Source organism: Narcine bancroftii, chromosome 14 (genome assembly GCF_036971445.1).
Source record: "Narcine bancroftii isolate sNarBan1 chromosome 14, sNarBan1.hap1, whole genome shotgun sequence".
NCBI lineage: Eukaryota > Metazoa > Chordata > Chondrichthyes > Torpediniformes > Narcinidae > Narcine > Narcine bancroftii.
Genome location: NC_091482.1, coordinates 65,196,951 through 65,215,868, shown reverse-complemented (window position 1 = coordinate 65,215,868; position 18,918 = coordinate 65,196,951). Strand labels below are relative to the sequence as shown.

Sequence of the window (18,918 nt, the reverse complement as noted above, 5' to 3'; positions counted from 1 at the left end):
TGAAAATGAAAAGTCAAGCCAGTGCAAAATCTCCACCCGATTGTCCACATCCAGGAATTCTCGCAACATATCATGAAAAATTTGAATTCCACAGTATATCCCAAGGAACCTGCATGGAAATGCTGGCAGAGTTTCGGCTGGTGCTTTGATGGAAATGTTATAAAGAGGAACCAGAGGGATCAGAATGAATTTTGAGCCAAAAAACTCCAGCTTGTTGTAATTAATAATGCACTGGGCTTCGATCAGGTCATATTTCGTCTTGAGCTTTAAACTTTTGAAATCAATGTATTTCAGTAATTATGAAAACAGATTTCTTTTTATATTAAGTAACATAATGTATATTGCATCAGGAGACTATGAATGGTATCCAGTGAATTGAACCCTGGCGCAGTTTGTGCTGGACAAATTGAGTTGCGCACAAATGATGAGCTCTGACTTGCACTCACTAACTTCGCAAATAATATCCAACTATTGCAACTAGTTCATTGCCAATCCACTGGAAGCCGAATTTATCTTGCACCTTTCATGATCTCAAGATGTCCCAAAATGATTTGCGGCCAATTGTTTAGAAATGCTGTCACCATGGTCACGTACGAAATGCAGCAGCAAGTTTTCATCTACCAACAGCACATGGTGTGCCAGTGAAAAGATCATCTGAGTGTTGGATCAGCGTGAACCGTTAGCCAGGATACCTCCCTTCCCCTTCACATCTTAAAAAAAAAGTACCGAGGGCCTTGGTTCAACATCTCATCTGAAAGGCCATTTGTGACCATGCTCCACTCCCTCACCACTGTGTGCTCCAGACATCATAAACATCATCAAAATGTTTTATGACCAGTCATTTCCTTTGAAATAAAAATAAACATAATGCTGGAGAAATTAAGCCAGTCAAACAATGTACTTTATATAGTAAAGATACATAACTGTTTCAGGCTAGAGCCCTTCATCATGGTATGACCAAGTTTAGGCAGGCGCCCAAACAAAATGGTGGTAATAGGTGGATAAATGAGGGAGGGCACACCAGCAAATGGGGGAGGGGGGATGGCTCTGTGAATGGAGTGGTGAGCTGGAGGAAAGAAGACAGAGGGATGGGGAAGAGAGGAAGAATGGGGAGTCGCCTTGCAGAAACTGGAGAAAGTAGAGACATGTTTCTTCATGACACCATTAGTGTGTTAGGTCCAGGAAAGATCCTCTGAGATAATGACTCCCAAGAATTTAAATTTGTTCGCCCTCTCCACCTCTGGTTTTCACTTCCTGAAGTCAACAATCAGCTCCTTGGCTTTGGTGATATTGAGTGCGAGGTTGTTGTTGGTGTGCCATTGTCGGCAGAATCACAAATGGCAATGAGAAAGTGTACAGGAGGGAGATAGATCAGCTCCTTGAATGGTGTAACGATAACAACCTTGCGCTCAACTTTAGCAAAACCAAGATAATTCAGGAGGAAGTCAGGGGAACACGATCCAGTCCTCATTGAGGGCTCAGTAGTGGGGAGGGTCAAGAACTTCAAGTTCCTGGGTGTCAACATCTCCAAGGATCCGTCCTGGAACCACCATGTTGTTGCAATCACAAAGAAGGCTCAACAGCTATACATTGTGGGGTGTCTGAGGAGTATGCCACTGAAAACTCTCGGAAACTTCTACGTGTATGGACTGTGGAGAGGATTCTGGCTGGTTGCATCATTTCCTAGTTAGGAAATGCCAACCCTCAGGACAACAATAAACTCCAGGGGGTTGTTAATTCGGCCTGTGACATCACCAGACTTCACTCCATCAAGGAGAACTGTCTTAAAAAAACAGCCTCTATCCACTCTCTTCACTCTGCTACCATCAGGGGAAAAAGGTACAGGAGCCTGAAGACGAGCACTCAACGGCACAAGGGCAGCTTTTTCCCCACTGCCATCAGATTCCTGAATAAGCAATGAACCAAAGGCACCGCACTACTTTCTTATAGTAATGTCATAAGATGGTCATGTTTGCCCTGTGACGCTGCCGCAAAACACCGAATTTCATGACTTGTTCATGACAATAAATTCTGATTCAGCCAAGATTTCAATCTCTGTCCTGTATACTGACTCATTACCCCTTTATAAACAACCTACTACTGTGGTATTGTCATTGAATTTGTACATGGTACCCTCGCACCACCAGGTTCAGGAACGGCTGCTCCACCATCAGACTCCTCGACAGCAAACTCAATCAGGGACTCATTTAAGGCTCTTACACTGTACATTATTGATTACTGAATATTTTTTTCTGTATTGTACCATCAGTTTAAAGTTCTTTCTGTTTACTTTTTTTTCTAGAGAATAGTTTAGTTACCAATAGGTACAAATTCTGCCGCGTCCACAGGCGAAAAGAATCTCAGGATTGTATGTGATGTCAAATGTGCTCTGGCAATAAATATGAACTTTGAACTCGCTGGGCTGGGATAACTGCTCAACTGGTGCTGTACTATTGGACAAAATGTCCAGAAGGGAGAAAAAATGACAAGTTGACCAGAGATGAATAATGTACTTTAGGAAACAGTAGGAGTTTCAGAATAATGTAAAAACGATTGTACAGTTGCAGCAGAGAAATGGATCAGAGGTTAAAATACTTGTCCTAAAATGTGTATTGTTTGTTTGCACGTGTGTTATATCTGGTTATGTGTCCGTGTTTTGCACCGAGGTTGTACTTGACCTTGTCGGGATGACAATAAACTTGACTTGACCTGAAAACGCAGGTTATTTGTCTGAGGGATGTGTTACGCTGATTGATCTGCTGTTCCCGTGAGCTTTCCTGAGCCTGTGTTGGTTCCGTTGCAGCTGTTGAATCTGGGTCGATTCACCATTGGCCACTTGGTGATCAGAGTGACCATTCCCACAGTGACCCGAGGTAACAACCGCCTCCTGATCCTGACCCACAATTCCACCAGTCCGGTGAGTAAAGGCACTGAACACCAAGAGTGAGGGCGCTGGGAGAAGAATTAGGGTGTTTGAGCTGGCAGGGTAAAGAGGAGAGTAGTTGATGCGGGGTTGAGAGGTTGTAAATGGCAGAGGGCCGGACGAGGGCATTGGGGTGAAATGGAGGGGTTCCTGGGAATTAGAGTCCATTTCAGAGAGAGGTGATCCTCTCCCAGGAGGAGGGAGTCCACTTTTGGGAGTGAGGCCCCTTTCAAGGGAATGAATCCTTGGTGACTTCACGCTTTAGCACAGATATGTCATCGTCTCATTTTAACAGTAGCCACCTCTTTCAGTGGGTTTGGCCCTTTCAAGAGAACAATCTTGACATTTGTCTGTGAATGGTTTCCAAAGTTGTATTTCTCCCTTGATGTTTAAAAAATATTCTTCTACATGAATGTGAACATCAATTTTCTAATGAGAAACACTGGATAATTTTAAAACATTTGGGTTTCCTCTTTTCTTATGCTAAGTTTAATGCTTTTTATGAAGGGGTTGGTTCACTGAGACCTTTCTCTAGGTACTTTCCAGGGTCAACCAGCCATGTAACCATTCTTGAGTTATGCTCTGCCAATTCCGTTCTTTCTTACGATCCATTCCCTGAGGTATCGCTGATTGTTGGGTACGAGTTCATGGTAAATTCAAATCCGGTAATCTTGAAATACTTTTCATCTGATTGGGTTGCTCTCTGGACAAATGCAGCAAGCCACAAAACCAGTTTGTGAGCTTTAATGTTCAGCAGGATGTTGAACTGCAGAAGCTGGCCTCAAGCGCAGAAACAGTTACATGTGCAACTACATGGGACCCTGTCAATCTACCAAAAGCCAATAGCACCAAACTGCCCTGATCTTTTGCTGGCTAGCTCTAATGCGAAAACCCCAACCCTGCTTCAGCGACTGTGCACATTCAGATTCAGGAAGTTTACCTAGTGCTTGCACGACTTTGGCAAGGACCTATGGCCCAACAAGTCTGCATTGATGCTTACTTTCCAATGACATAAGGCAGATGGTGCAAACGGTTTGACATGTAGCTCAAAATCAGAATCTATATTTGTTGTTTTGTGACAGCACTATATGTGCAAAATTGCATTTAAAAAGAAAATAAATAAATTGGTGCAGAAGAAGACAAAGTGAGGTCGTGTCTGTAGTTTATTGTCCGTTCAGAAATCTGACGGCAAAGGGGAAGAGGCCGTTTCTCCTCCTTTAGGTGTTCACCTTCTGGCCCCTGTACCTCCTTCCTGATGGTAGCAGAGTGAAGAGGGCACGGCCTGGGGGTCCTTGAGTACAGATGCTGCTTTCTTAAGACCCTGCCTCTTATAGATGTCCTCAACGGAGTGAAGACTAGTGACCGTGATGACACTTTATGTATTTACCCTGCTGGTGTTCAATGGGTTTCAGGGAGATGGGATCCAGTGCACCTTGACCAACCAATCAGAAGCTCAACAATGGCTCCAACTCGGAGGACAAGTGTTCACAGAGGACCTCAGGCACTTTGAAATTCTGGTAAGCAGGTTTCACTGTTCTGTGAAATCTAAGCTTTCATGTGAAATGTTTGAAGTCAGATCCTTTGATCTGAGCCAGAGACTTTCATCTATTTATTAAGTGAAACATTCTGTGGATTATTTCTTTCCTAATCCTTCTGTGCTTTATTTCCTTTTTTGAGATTATTTTGTCTTGCATTCAATCATTGCTTTCTGCTCCTCTCCCAGATGTCCTAGTGGAGGCAGAGGAGGGGGGATGCCTCTTTTACTGCTCCCTCTCTGGAGTGCCCCTTATTCTTTCTCTAACAGTGAGGGGCAACCTTTCCTTTCCCCACACATGCACAACCTGCCCTCCAAATGGGTTCTGAGGTAAGATGTCCCTTCAGGAAGGGAAAACCAGAGGTGTATGATCCAGTGATCATTGGGGGAAGAGAGGAGTAAATTTAAATTCCTGGGAGTCATTATCATAAAGGACCTTTTGTAGACCCAACATACTAATGGCATCTTGAAGAAAGTATGTCAGCATTTCCAGTTCCTCAGGAGTTTGCCGGGGTTTGGTATTACATCGAAAACCTTGGCAAGCTTTTACAGATATGTAATGGAAAGTGTGCTGACTGGCTGCATCACTGCCTGCTCTGGGGATACCCATATCCCTGAGTGGAAAGCCCTTAAAAGGCAGTGAACAACCCCCACCCCACCCCCAGCACATCAGAGGCAAAATCCTTCCCATCATTGGGAAAATTGACAGGGAACACTACCATTGGAGACCAGCAGCATCGTAGACCCACGCCACTCAGGACGTGCTCTGTTCTCACTACTGCCATTGGGAAAGAACCACCAGATTCAGGTACCCCTCCACCATTAGACCCCAAAACCACAAACTTAATCACCAGTCTCATTTAAGGACTGTATGTTATTTTTATTCTGTATTGCACAGTCAGTTTGTTGACATTTCTCTCTTTTGTCTACATTTTTTTGGGTGTACTATCGTTAAGTAGAAATTCTGCCTCGCCCACAGGTGAAAGAATCTCAGGGTTGTATGTAGTGTCATGTATGTACTCTGAAGTTAAATGAGTGTCAAAAATTAACTGTAAACATAGTACGGGGTGAGAACAGAGCAATGACCTCAAATACACATGGGGGAATATTCTGTCTCTTCTGTGAAGCACTTTGCAACATTTTACATGAGAAACAGTAGATACATGTTATTTGTTATTGCAATGTAGAATTTTCATTCAATCTCGCGATCTGTCATCCTTGTTAAGATGCATCAATTCAAATGAAGTAATATCTCATTAAATAACTTCATCAAACACCTTTTTCAGGTAAAGGTATGGTAAAGGAATAAGTGCCTCACTCAACATCAACCAGATCTTTGTTTCATCATTTTCTCCTGCCATAGACCGATTAAATTCTACAAACTATTTCCCTCAATCACATTCCCGATAACTCATCACATCAGCCCCATATCCCCACTCTTGGGATTCCCCTGCCTGGCTTCCTGATTTGCTAAAGTATAAACTCCAGTCATCAAGACAAATGGGACATCTTCTTAAAACTGGAGGCAGAATGGCCTGCAAATGACCTCACAACTCCTCAGAGTAAATCACAATTCCTCCACACAGCCCACTGTTCATTATAACAAGAATGATGATTCTGAATTATTCATTATTGATGTGGAGACAGGAGTTCAAATGCCAGCGCTGTTGCTAGGAAATCGAAATTCAAGTAATTAGATTAATGTGTAATTAGAAAGCCAACGTTAGTTAGGATGACCATAAAACAACTGATTATTCACTCGTGTCCCTTACCGGAAGAAATCTGCCATCCTACACCATGCAGGTGTATACGTGACTCCTCACCACGTCTCCTCCCCTCCCGCCCCCCCAACCACCCCACACATCCTGTTAACTTTTACCTGCTCTATGCAGAATCCCTGCAAACCACACAACTCGGGAACAATTAGGGTAGAGTAAAACAACAGCCACATCCCACGGGCACATTAAATAGTGCATTTGGTGCAGTTGTGGAAGGCTGTGATAGTTTTGAAATCTGAATTATTAACTACGGTATTTTAGATTTATTGCCAGAGTACATACATGACATCACATACAAACCTGAGATTCTGTTTCCTGTGGGCGAGGCAGATTTACCACTTTTTGGCCATGCAAAAAACTGACTCATTGTACACATATAGGCCAGGCAGAATTACTACTTGTTGGTAGTGCAAAAAGAACTTGTGCAATAAAGAGCAAAAATACGAGTCCTTAAATGAGTCCATGATTGTTTGATGTTGGAGGGGTATTTGGTGGAAGGGTAGCAGCTGTTCCTGAACCTGGTGGTGCAGGTTTTATGGCATCTATACATCTTTCCTGATGGTAGCAGAGCATGTGCTGGGTGGTGTGGATCCTTGATGATTGCTGCTGCTCTCTGATGGCAACATTCCCTGAAAATGCTCCCGATGGTGGCAAGAGTTTTGCCTGTGATGTCCAGTATCTTTTGCAGGGCTTTTTGCTCAGGGGTATTGGTGTCCCCATCCCCCAAACTGTGATACAGCCGGTCAGCACACTTTCCACCACAGATTGGTAAAAATTTGTCACTGTTTCTAATGTAATGCCAAACCTCTGCAAATTCTTGAAGAAGTTGAGGGTCTGACGTGCTTTCTTCAAGATGCCGTTAGTGGTGGGTCCAGGAAAGATCCTCTGAGGTAATGACTCCCAAGAACTCCACCTCTGATTTCCCCCAATGATCATTGGATTGTACACATTTGGTTTTCCCTTCCTGATTGTCCTTGGCTGATGAATCCTGGATTCATTTTTGGGATTACTGGGTAAGTTGATTAGAATCGATGTCTTCAGCAGGACCATGGGGAGAAAAGGCTAAAAATTGAATCTGAGATGTGATCCTTCACCAAAATTAAACCGTTTTCTTGCTCCATTTGTAAATTACTTTATCATAAACTACTACCAACACCAGCAATCTGTGACTATTCAGCATTTTCTCAACTTTGAGTTAAATAGCTGATATTGAGAGGTTGCACCTCAGCAACTTGGGAAACATCTGTGCAAGAGAAATGGTCCATCCCTTCACCAAGCTCTCTTTAACCTTGAATGCTTCTCCTCCAACAGGATGCCAGCAACACCAAGTGCACTCTCTTTACGTGTGAAGTGAAGAATTTTAAAGCTAATGAGGAGTATATTATTCACATTTCTGGGCAACTCTTGACTGATTCACTAATGGCCGTAAGTGCATCTGCAGAGAACAAAGTGGACATCTGGCCAAGGTGTCACCTTGTCTGACCCAATCATTTTCTTAGTGGTTCAGCTGATGTGAAGGGCTGTGGGTTCAAGTCCTCCATGAAGACTTGGACATAAAATCTAGACCAGCTCAACAGGAGCCACAGTACTTTTAAGGAAGGGCCACAGACTGATAACATAAAATGTTTTTTTTATTGTAGACAGTAAAGTATGGAAGAACCAACTAAACTTGACTGCTTCCAAGAGAAGGCATCCCATAAACTTTGAACAGAGTTCTAAGGGGGCCGTAACAAAAATAAACCATTGAGAATGGCTGATCTAGACCAACTCCCTTGGAACAGTTCTGAGAAAGTGTGCCAGTATTTGGATAAGATGTAACCCCATAGCCTATTCTGAAGTTGAACAAGGCGTTACCGTGCTGTCTTGGCCAAAGTTTATTTTTCAACCAATGTTGATTTAAGAAAATTTAATTGCCATAGTTTCAATGGCATTGTGGGAGTTTGTGCTGCTCTCACATACCAGAGAAATAGATTGCAGCAAAGGAACCAGCTCTTCGGCCCATTTAGCCTGTGCTGACTGTGCATGACAACAATATGCATATTTTAAAAGTTCTTTGATTGTAAAGCACTTTACAGTAGCCTGAGATTAACAGAGGTACGGTCTTTATTGTTCATCTGAGAGTTCAGGCTCCTTGGGGGGGGTTTATCCTCAAGGACAACATCATTGATTGCCAGTTTAGATTACGATCTCTGGTCTCATTCACCCTGGGGAAAGAGTAGGCACACCCCAAGTTCCAGATGACCCCATGGCAACCTGTACCTTCACCTTTCCAAATTACAGAACATAAAGTCGTTGGGACATCACATCGATACTTAAATCAACCTAATTTCAGAATAGTTTCAGAGGGTAAATGTTATCTGGATTTCATTTACATTCCAAATTCCTTAGTCTTACTTTGTCCTCATAAAGCAACTTTTCTTTTAAGAACACCATGTATTATTATTGGTTTCCAAGAACAAAACAGACTTCATGACAAAAGCCACAAAAGGCTGAAATCATCCTTAAAACTGCTGTTCTTCAGACACGTCTTTGACTTTAAACTGTTTGGAACTATTGGAATTTATCAAATAGATTCAATATGAGTTTCCTGTTTCTTCTCCGGACTAAAATGTTAGAATGGCAACTTTTCACAATATGAAGTCATCTGGGGTCATTGGCTTGCAAACCAGTAAATCCCTAAATAAACATCGGGGGTATTTATATGGACAACGTGTAAAAAGCTCTTATTTTTATTTCTGATTTACTACCTGCTGTCCTCTATAGATATTAGCATACACCAAGTGTCAGAGCAGGTGATCAAATGCCTCATCCAAGGCTGAGGCACTCAATGGTGGCTTCCGGGTTATCACGCAAGGAGCGTTTGATGGCTCTGGGGTTGGACTTCCTGAAGAATCTTTGAAACCTATCAAATACTGAAAGGAGTGGATAGAATGGAGGTAAAGAGATTGTTTCCTATTGTGTGAAAGTCTGGAGCCACAGGGCACAGGATACAAAATCACCCCTTTAGAACAGAGATGAGGAAGAATTTCTTTTCCCAGCGTGTGTTGAATCTGTGGAATTTGTTGTCGTGGACAGCTGTGGAAGCCAAGTCATTAAGACGAAGGTAGATAGGCTCTTGATTGGGAAAGGAATTAAGAGTTATGGGGAGAAGGCAGGAGAATGGTGTTCCTGTCTTGTGATGAAAAGGGGGTGTGTGGCAGGGGATGGAGGAAGAGACCGAGGATGGGGATTCCACAGCCCTGGGGCTCCTGACAAAAAGCAACATGGTGTGCGTAGTGAGGGGCAGTGTAAGAAAAAAAAAATCAATGATCACGAATGCAGAGACTTGAGAGAACAGCAAGCCAGTGGGAACAGTCTGTGGAGGGGCAGAGAGGGAGAGCTTCAGGAGAAGGGAGGGTGTCTGAATCAGAAGGCTGTAGGTGATGAGATTGTCAGAAAGGACAGCAGTGAGGGGAAAAGCTCTGGGTTTGCCTGAAGATGTGGATGATCTGGTCAATTGAGCAGAAAAGAGAGTACAGGAATGATGTGTTTGTAACCAGGCCAAGGGATATACAGTAAATGGGAGGATAGTGAGTGGACTAGAGGGGAGAGTGTGTGCCACAGATTACAAAAATTCCTGAAGGGGGTTTTAAAAGAAAACATTACACTTTCAAAGGTGTAGAATATAAGAGCCAAGTGGTTGTACAGGAACATTACGCAACACTACTTAGGCCATTGTTGAGTATGGAAACAGTTCTGATCACTACAGCATTGAACAGATGTGATCAGTGCAGAGGTTGTCATGACACTGCAAGGATCAGGGAATTGTAGTTTTGAGGCAAGGCCATAAGACCGCAAAACAAAGGAGCAGAAATAGGCTTTTCAGCCCATCAAGTTGGCCCTGTCATTTAATATTTAGCTGATCCACTATCACACTCCGCCTCACTGCCTGACTTTCCCCCCACAACCTTTGATGCCTTGGCTAAAAGAGTCGAAAACCCAGGGCTGTTTTCCTTGAAACAGAGAAGGTTGAGCAGAGGCATTTCTGAGGGATATGGAGGTACAAGTTGTCAAATTTGTGACTAGGTGAGACCCATTTCTCATTTTCATTCCTATAAATGGGCATAGATTGAAAATAATATAGATTAAGAATGAAAGAGGGTTTATTTAAAATTAACAGTCCCTTCTGGCCCATGGACCCGTGATGTCCAAATATGCCAGTTAACTGAACCCCCATACATTTTGAATGAAAGAAGCAAACCAGGGCACCTGAAGGAAACCTATGCAGACAAGGGGAAAATGTACAAATTCCTTACAGCCAGTGCTGGATTTGAACATGGGTCACTGGTACTGTAATAGGGCTGCATTAACTGCCATTGTCAATTGTATATATTGTCATATTCACCAGTACAGAGGCAATGGATGCCTTACTGCAGCTAACCAGGCACTTAAAACACATAGGAATAAACATTATATAAAAAGAGAAAAAAAATAATAAATATTCATAGATGGAGTTAGAGAAGTTGAGGAAAATAATTTTCACTCAAGAGGGTGATGGGGGTCAGAACTCAGTTCCTGAAAGGGCGGGAGAGATGTTATATTTAAACAGTGCTGGAGAATGCTCTTGAACAGATGCGACTTGCAAAGTTCATGGACCCATTTTAGACCTGACAAAATATAGCATAAAGGTCATTCCTCTGTCATATCTCTGGCCAAATGACATTGGTGCTCTGATTTCTAGTGTGAGGGGAGGGATGGAGGAGATGGAATGCATGCAGAGAGTTTGGGGGGAGGGGTAGTGGGGAAGGGATCATTCCCCCTTGAATGCTGTTTTGAATATCTCCTGTCTGGGTTTTTTTCTTTCCAGCTTAGGTTTGGATCACTATTTATTGTAACCACTGCAACATTGGACATTCAGGAACCCAAGGCTATGTTCATAAAAGAGGCAGGAAGAAGTCGGCATGTAAGTGGACACACCTGGTCTTGCCTTGGCATCTCAAGCTTTTGAATTGACCACAACCCTGTTATTTCTCAGCGCAGGGAGGAGAGGTGGGATGGAGGGGGTCCATGGGACAAGGTTGCTAACACCATATGAAATGAAGATCAGGCCACCAGAAGAAAATTTTAATTAACAATTGAAAATTCCTATCTTCTTTCAACAATCTGAGGAACAATCGACCTCTTGGACTGATGATGGACATGTTGGCTAACCAATAGTAGTAGAAGAATGTGGGGGGGGGGGGGGGGGTTGGCTAATTCAAGACCTGCACAGAGTAAAAGATTTCCATGATAAGGGAATCTAGGTCAAGAGGCCCCAACTTCAGGATAAAAGGACATCAATATAAAAGAGAGATTTGGAGAAATTTCTTTAGCCAGAGGGTCACAAGTCTGTGGAATCGGTTGCCACAGGTGGCTGTGGAAGTGAGGTCATTGGGTGTATTTAAGGCAGAAATTAATAGGTATCTGATTAGTCAGGGCATCAAGGATTACATGAAGAAAGCTGGATGTGGGGCTGAGAGGAAGGATGGATCAACTTATGATGGAATGGTGGAGCAGACTTGATGGGTCAATTGGCCTACTTCTGCTCATATCCCATGTGACACCATGAGATGAAACCTCCAGAAAACAATGGAGGGTTGGTAGCCCTAATGCAAAGGCCAGGAGCAGGTCAATGATTTAAACCATAAGATGTCGGAGCAGAAGTAGACCATTCAGCCCATCAAGTTTTCTCCACGATTTGAATCATGACTGATGTACTCTTCCTTTCAACCCCATTCCCTTTGTAATCTCTGGCACTCTTACTAATCAGGAAGCTATCAATGTCCGCTTTAAATTCACCCAATGACGTGACCTCCTCAGCTACATATGGCAATGAATTTCACAGATTCACCACCTTCTGGCTGAAGAAATTACACTCAACTGAACAAATCAATGACCATGCTTCCACTAACTCATGTGGAGATGATTGGGCGACTCCCCTGTCAATTAAGATCAGTCCCTGGGATTACCAAAGCTCGAGTGTTGGATTATTGGACATTGAAGGAATCAGAGAATGTGGCGATAATGCAGGAAAAGTGAAGATCATGGTGGAGCAGGATCGAGAGGCTGGGAAATCGGTCAACTCTTATTTCTGATGATTTGGCTTCCCTACTGTCATCTCAGACTGGGGCACAAAACTGAACACTCCCTCGTCCCAGTCTGACATGGTAACTAATCTGTGGCTAAGATCCCACCTCCAGGAACACTCACCTCTGTGATCCCTGTGAAGCAGATTCTTATGGAAGGAGGTTTAAGCATAAGAGAAAGGGAGAAGTGAGGCAGGATGGAGTGAGATCCAGCAAAGAAGTGTGAGGGGGTATCCATGAGGTTGGTGTTTGAGGTGCAGGATAGACAGATGTGAAGAAGACTGAAGAGGGGAAAAAGTTGAACAAAAAAAGATGTGCCCCTCAGAGTGATGGGTACCTGGAGCAGCCGGACAGGAGGAGTGGTGGAAACATTTGCAACAGAATAGACACAAGGATAGAGGGGTATGTATCATGTGGAAGAAGCAGTTTTAGATTGATTTGCATGGACACGTGTGCCAAAGGCCTGATCCTGTGCTGTTCTGTCCGATATTTGGACAAGAAGACTTATAGGCTGTAGGATCATGAGTAAGTCTCGAATCCCTAATTGCCCCTGAACATAGTGTCCTGCATCAGTACAAGTCAAACCTGCAGACAGACCAGTGGGAATAGCAGATTTTCTTCCTGTTTGAGGCAGGCAGGTTATCACAACTGGTCATTTTGTGTCACCATTGTTAATATCAACTTTTAAATCCCGTGAGGGTCTAGTACATAGCTGTAGATCATCACCGTAGTCCTTCATTATATACTATTCCCCACACGAGCAGGAAATGTTGCATCACAGCACAATTAATGACTGTATCCACTGCCAGAAACTCAATTCTTCCATCAATAAATGTGTTGGACATTTTCAGCCTAATTAAACCCACTTTTACACTCTCATCCAATCAGAATGTTAAAACAAAAACCTCATATGCTGAATAACCTTCACATTTTTCCTACATATTTCTTGTTAATTTCAATTTGAGAGCAAAATCTCTATTGAGAAATCTCAATCCAATTTTAAATTTGATTCTCAATCTGATTTTAAATTCCCTGCTTTAAAGTCGAGACAAGTACAACCCAATGCAACATTGTTCTCCAGTCCTCGGTGTAAAACAGGCAGACACAACACATACTAACAATACATGTGCAGGACAAGTATTTATCTATACAAACAAATAAACATTGTTTCAGAAATACGAGAGTCTCAGATAGTCAGTGTGAGCAGTTCCTTTGGTCGTTCAGCATTCCATATAACCATATACAGCACAGAACAGGCCAGTTTGGTCCTACTAGTTCATACCGGAACAAATCCTCACCTTCCTAGTTCCACTAACCAGCACCTGGTCCATGCCCATCCAGGTAATTATCCAGTCTTTCCTTAAATGTAAATAACGTCCCTGCTTCAACCATCTCTGCCGGAAGCTTATTCCACATCCCAACCACCCTTTGCGTGAAGAAATTTCCCCTCATGTTCCCCTTATAATTTTCCCCCTTCAATCTCAAACCATGGCCTCTGGTTTGAATATTCCCCACTCTTAATTGAAAAAGCCTATCCATGTTGACTCTCTGTCCCTTTTAAATCCTTGAACACCTCCATCAAATCCCCCCTCAATCTTCTACACTCCAGAGAAAAAAGCCCCAGGCTGCTCAATCTTTCTCTGTAACTCAAACCCTGACATCCTGTCAACATTCTCCTGAACATTCTCACTGCCCGTGGGAAGAAGCTGTTCCTCAGACTGGTGGTGCTGGCTCTGATACCCCTGTATCTCTTTCCTGACAGGAGCAGCTGAAAGATACTGTGTGCAGTGTGGAAGGGGTCCTCAATGATTTTGCGCACCCTCTTCAAACAGCATTCCCAGTAGATCATGTCGATTGGGTGGGGTGGAAGGGAGAGGGAGACTCCAGTGATTCTCTCTGCCACTCTTATGGTCCTGTGGATTGACCTCCGATCCATTTCTCTATGTGATGCAACCAGCCAAGACATTCTCGAGAGCTCCTGTAGAAGGTTGACATGATGGTGGCCAGTAACCTTGCCCGCTTCAGCCTTCTCAGGAAGTGCAGTCGCTGTTACGCCTTCCTGACCAGTGAAGAGATGAGTGTCCATGATAGGTTACTAGTTAAGTGAACTCCAAGGAACTGGTTCTTTCCACTACAAAGTTGTTGATGTGTAGTAGAGGGTGGTCATTCCTGGACCTCCTGAAGTCTATGATCATCTCCATCTTGTCCATGTTGAGACTCTCACTCCATTATCACAAGATAAAAGATGAGTTGTGTAGCTTTAATGTTTTTCCCGCCCTAAGTATGGAAAGCAAGTTTGCCAAGTGTACACATCTTCCAAAGTTATGATTATTCCAATGCTCCTCATTTTTTAAGTATCATTGGTTCTGCCAGATCCACTGCTGTGAAGTGATACTCTGCTGTCCTCTAGTGGAATGTAATTGCCTTGCACCTTCAGAAACGGCCCCAGGGATGTCCCAAAGCAGTGGCAGATAGAGAAAAAAGGAGCTGCTGGAAGAAATTGGTGGGTAGCTTCTGTGGAGGCAGAGGGATGTTTCCAATCGAAACCCTGCTTCAAGGCAGTGTGTGGGACGATGGCTGGTATGCAAAATCGAGGGGAAGGGGTGAGACAGAGAGGCTGGTTGACTGGCAGGTGGAGCAGGGTGGGGAGGAGTTGTGGGTCTTGGTGGGGATGGAAAGGGTGAGTGAAGAGTGACCATGGACAGGGAAAGGAACATGGGGAGTGAAAAATAGAAAATTCGTGTTCCTATCACTGGACTGTAATGAAGCTAGTCTCCTAGTAACTTTGGACTCACCAGGCAATGGAGAAGACGAAAACGTGCAGGTCAGTGTGGGAATGGGGAGGACAGTTGGAAGGGGTCCTAGTTCCTGTGCTTCCTTTCACACAACTGGTTGGAGTTTAACTTACTGCCCTCACTGATGAATTTATTATTCTATTGCATAATATCCAAGAAAAAAGTGAATTAAACTGTATGTTGGAATCTTAAATTATAACATCCAATAGTCTGGAAGAGATGCTGGTCCAACGTAGCCAAGGTCCCAAGCACGCCTAATTAATTGAGCTTTACTGTATAGAGTAAGTGGAAGTTACCCATTCTGATGAACACGAGAATGAACCAGATGGACTTTTATGACAAAGACCATCAGTGATGCTGGTTTAAAATTCAAAATTTTTAATGACTCAAATTTTAAAATGACAGCCTGCTGTGATGATTGAAATTCATCTCCCTGATTAATATATTTATGGCCCTTAAAAGAGGGGAACCAACTACTTTTTAACCGCTTCATTTACCTGTGTGATCGCGGCAAAACTGGGATGGGAGGGGGTGGTGGGTCATTTTCATCCTGGTACTTACCTGTCAAGATGGGTAGAATCAGAGCTGATGTGTTTCACATCGGATCCTGTGTAAAAGTCTTAGACACCAATGTTGTATTGCTGCAGGCCCCACCTCCTTTTGCATCAGGATGGCAGATTCCTATGTAAAAGGTCACACTGAGTTTTCCTTGGTTCAGTGTGAACAACCCGACCTGGTTTCAAACACAGCACTTCCTGGTTTTGTGAACCTCTACAAGATCACCCCTCATCCTTCCTCCATTTGAGGTGATAAAGCTATGGAAACAGGATCTAGGAGGAAAAGGCAAGAGGTCCAACTACACCATCAGAATAAATCTCTCTCTCCTTACAGATAACACTTCACATGACCAAACAGTGGGAGTCCGAGGTCCCACTTTGGATTATTATTGGAAGCACATTAGGAGGGTTGCTTCTGCTTGCATTGCTCACCCTTGCTCTATGGAAGGTAAGCCCATTGTTCAAATTGTATTTTAAACTCTAAACAGGGAGTTAGCCTCAAGATCTAGGGGAGTAGATTTAAGACAAGTTGGCATGAGTAGTGACACCCCAGAACTCTCTGCTGAAGGACGCAGTAGTGGCTACCTCATTGTGTATTCAAGACGCAAATAGAATTTTAAAGATTAGGGCCGTTAAAGGTTATGGGGACAGGCAGATAAGTGGAGCTGAGTCCACCAATGCTGTTTGTGTTGTGTGAGACTGTCGCACATGAGCCTGAAAAGATCCTTGAATGGAACTTTCATACTAGCTGATGAATGAGCTCTTTAACAGGACAGACTCAAGATTGGGCCATGTGCTAATTATGACCACATATAGACATTGACACTGTCCATTGCAAAAAAAAAGGCCTCATGCTTACCACTGCAGAATTAGACTTAGCCTGACATGGTATATAATGGGGTCATGATAAACAATAGCATAACCAAAAGGAAAGAAGAGGAAAGAAGCTTTTTTTTTGGGAAGGTATGACCTATACAAAAAGGATGGGTTACACCTGAACCCAAAGGGGACCAGTATTTGAGAAAAGACGTGCTGGCAATGGAGAGGGTTCAGAGTTGATTTAGTAGAATGATACCAGGAATAAAAGGGCTAGTAAATGAGGAATGATTATCAGCTCTTGGAGTGGGGTACAGAAGGACGATGGAGGCCTCAGGGGTATTTTGAATGCTGAGAAGCCTAGACAGTAGATGTGGCAAGGACGTTTCCCATATTTTCAGGATAAAAGGGTGTCGATTTAAAACCAATGGAGAACTTTTAGACATAGGGTCACGTCTGGAAATTGTTGCCATAGGCAGCTGTGTAAATGAGATTGTTGGGTGTAATTAAGGCAGAAATTGACATGTATTTGATTAGTCAGGCATCAAGGGTTGTGGGAAGAAAGTCAGAGAGTGGGGCTGAGTCAACTAGTGATTAGAATAGCAGAGCAGAGTCGATGGACCTGCTTCGGCTCTGATATCTTGTGGAAAGGACAAGAGGGAGAATCCAGAACAAGTGATAAAACCATACAATGCCAGGAAGTACTTCACCCAGTGGATGATGGTGTTCTGGAACCTTCCTCTCTGACAAATGATTGCAGCTTTGCTTGGAGTCTGTAGGAATATTTGAAATTGGTTGATGTATCTTTGCTGTTTCTGGGGGGGATATTGAACAAAAGCAGCTAGGTGGAATTATAAAACTGACCAGTCAAGACCTAAACCAGTGGTTTTCTTTCCACTCACATACCACTTTAAATAATCCCTATGTCATGGGTGCTCTGTGATTAGTAAGGGATTACTTAAGGTGGGATGTGAGTGGGAAGAAAAAGTTTGAAAACCAGTTTTAATTGTACCTAAAGGACTCGTTATGTGCAGTTTCATAACTCCAAAGGAAATAGGCCAATGACAATTTTTCCAAGGAAAACATTTCAGTAACAATTGGGTCTACAGCAGTGATTCTCAACCTCCCCCACACTCATACCACCGTACTAATCAGAGCACCTATGGCATAGGGATTAAAGGTGGTATTTGAGTGGAGGAAAAAGTTTGAAAACCACTGACCTAAATGAATATTGCTTCAAGGAGATGGTGATCTCCCTTTCCCAGGTTGGTGCTGTCATTTTGTACAACACATTTGTAAACTTCATATCCAGTCAGTGGAGCATTGTACTGAAGGTGCTGTGGTTAAGGGACACTCTTCAATTTAATGTTTTGGTGCAATTTCCTCATGACCACTATCCCTTTCTTCCCCCAAAACAGCTAGGCTTTTTCCGACGGAGGAAGGCGCACTTAAAGAAAACAAATCTCTGAAGCCATGACTGTTGAAGCAAATGGTAATGAGAAGATGTGAATTCATTCAATACTGCGCTCAACAAGGGCACCAGAAGATAATTACTACTTGCCCAGGATCAGCACAACCCCAGACACACGTTCCTGTATTATTATTTCCTGTTGACACAACACACTTTAATTGGTTTTCCAAGGTGCAGTACACTGTATTCCCCAGAGCATACACCCTGACGAGGAAATATGTTGTAACGGGTGTGTGATGTGGTTTACACTGGTTTGGAAAGTTGAACTTTGGCTGTGCTAAATACAAGAAGCTGTGGAGGTAAATAGCAGTGACTAGGTCAGTGCCATTTTCCATGTCGTGCTTCCCACCCTTCCAACCCCACAAGGGGCCAATTGCAGTCAGTTCAATGGGGTCTTTCTAAAATAATGGAAACTCAATGTATTTGCACTGTGCATTTTTTTAAAACTGGCAATCTGCCAGAGAATTTGGTTTAAAATGAGCAAAAATTTTAAATAATTTACAGGCTGTAAATTTTTAGTTGAATAGGCCTCCTTCAACCTCTTACCTTGTTTCAGGTGCAATGTAGCCACAGCCCAGCTATGTATTCCTCCCTGGCTGTTGTACCACTCCAAAATAGCCAGGATCATCACTGAGGGGGAAATAAAGGATTTATTGACACCACATCAACAACCCCCCCCGATGGGCTCTGGTGGTTTATGTGCTGTGTGACTCTCACCTTCACCACACAAACTACAAAAAGCCCACCTTTGGTCAATGCAACTCCTTCAGATGCTTACCACCAAGGCTCTCTATTGGCCACTTGGGTGAGTTTGCTGAGGGGGGGGGGTTGGGGGGAGAAGAGAAAGAAATTCTTGAATGAGACCCAGAGTGGGGGTGGGCACAAAATTAGAAACAAAGCAAAAAACTATTTGGTGGTTGAAGTACTGGACAAGGCATAC

At 43.2% G+C, this 18,918-nt stretch overlaps 1 protein-coding gene across 5 annotated transcripts in view; it reads left to right on the top strand.

Annotated features, from left to right (window-relative positions):
- itga11a (integrin, alpha 11a) overlaps positions 1 to 18,808 on the top strand; it is a 133,764-nt gene extending 114,956 nt beyond the window's left edge. For 3 of the 5 annotated variants that reach the window (XM_069910501.1, XM_069910500.1, XM_069910502.1), the window contains exons 25-30: positions 2,804 to 2,917; positions 4,336 to 4,440; positions 7,547 to 7,660; positions 11,082 to 11,177; positions 16,026 to 16,139; positions 17,926 to 18,808. In XM_069910501.1, the coding sequence (XP_069766602.1) occupies positions 2,804 to 2,917; positions 4,336 to 4,440; positions 7,547 to 7,660; positions 11,082 to 11,177; positions 16,026 to 16,139; positions 17,926 to 17,976 (594 nt within the window). In that variant the 3' untranslated portion in view covers positions 17,977 to 18,808. Of the gene's footprint in view, positions 1 to 2,302; positions 2,580 to 2,803; positions 2,918 to 4,335; positions 4,441 to 7,546; positions 7,661 to 11,081; positions 11,178 to 16,025; positions 16,140 to 17,925 lie in introns of those variants that run through there. The other 2 variants (XM_069910503.1, XM_069910504.1) reach the window with 2 other exon arrangements.
- Positions 18,809 to 18,918: the final 110 nt, after the last annotated feature.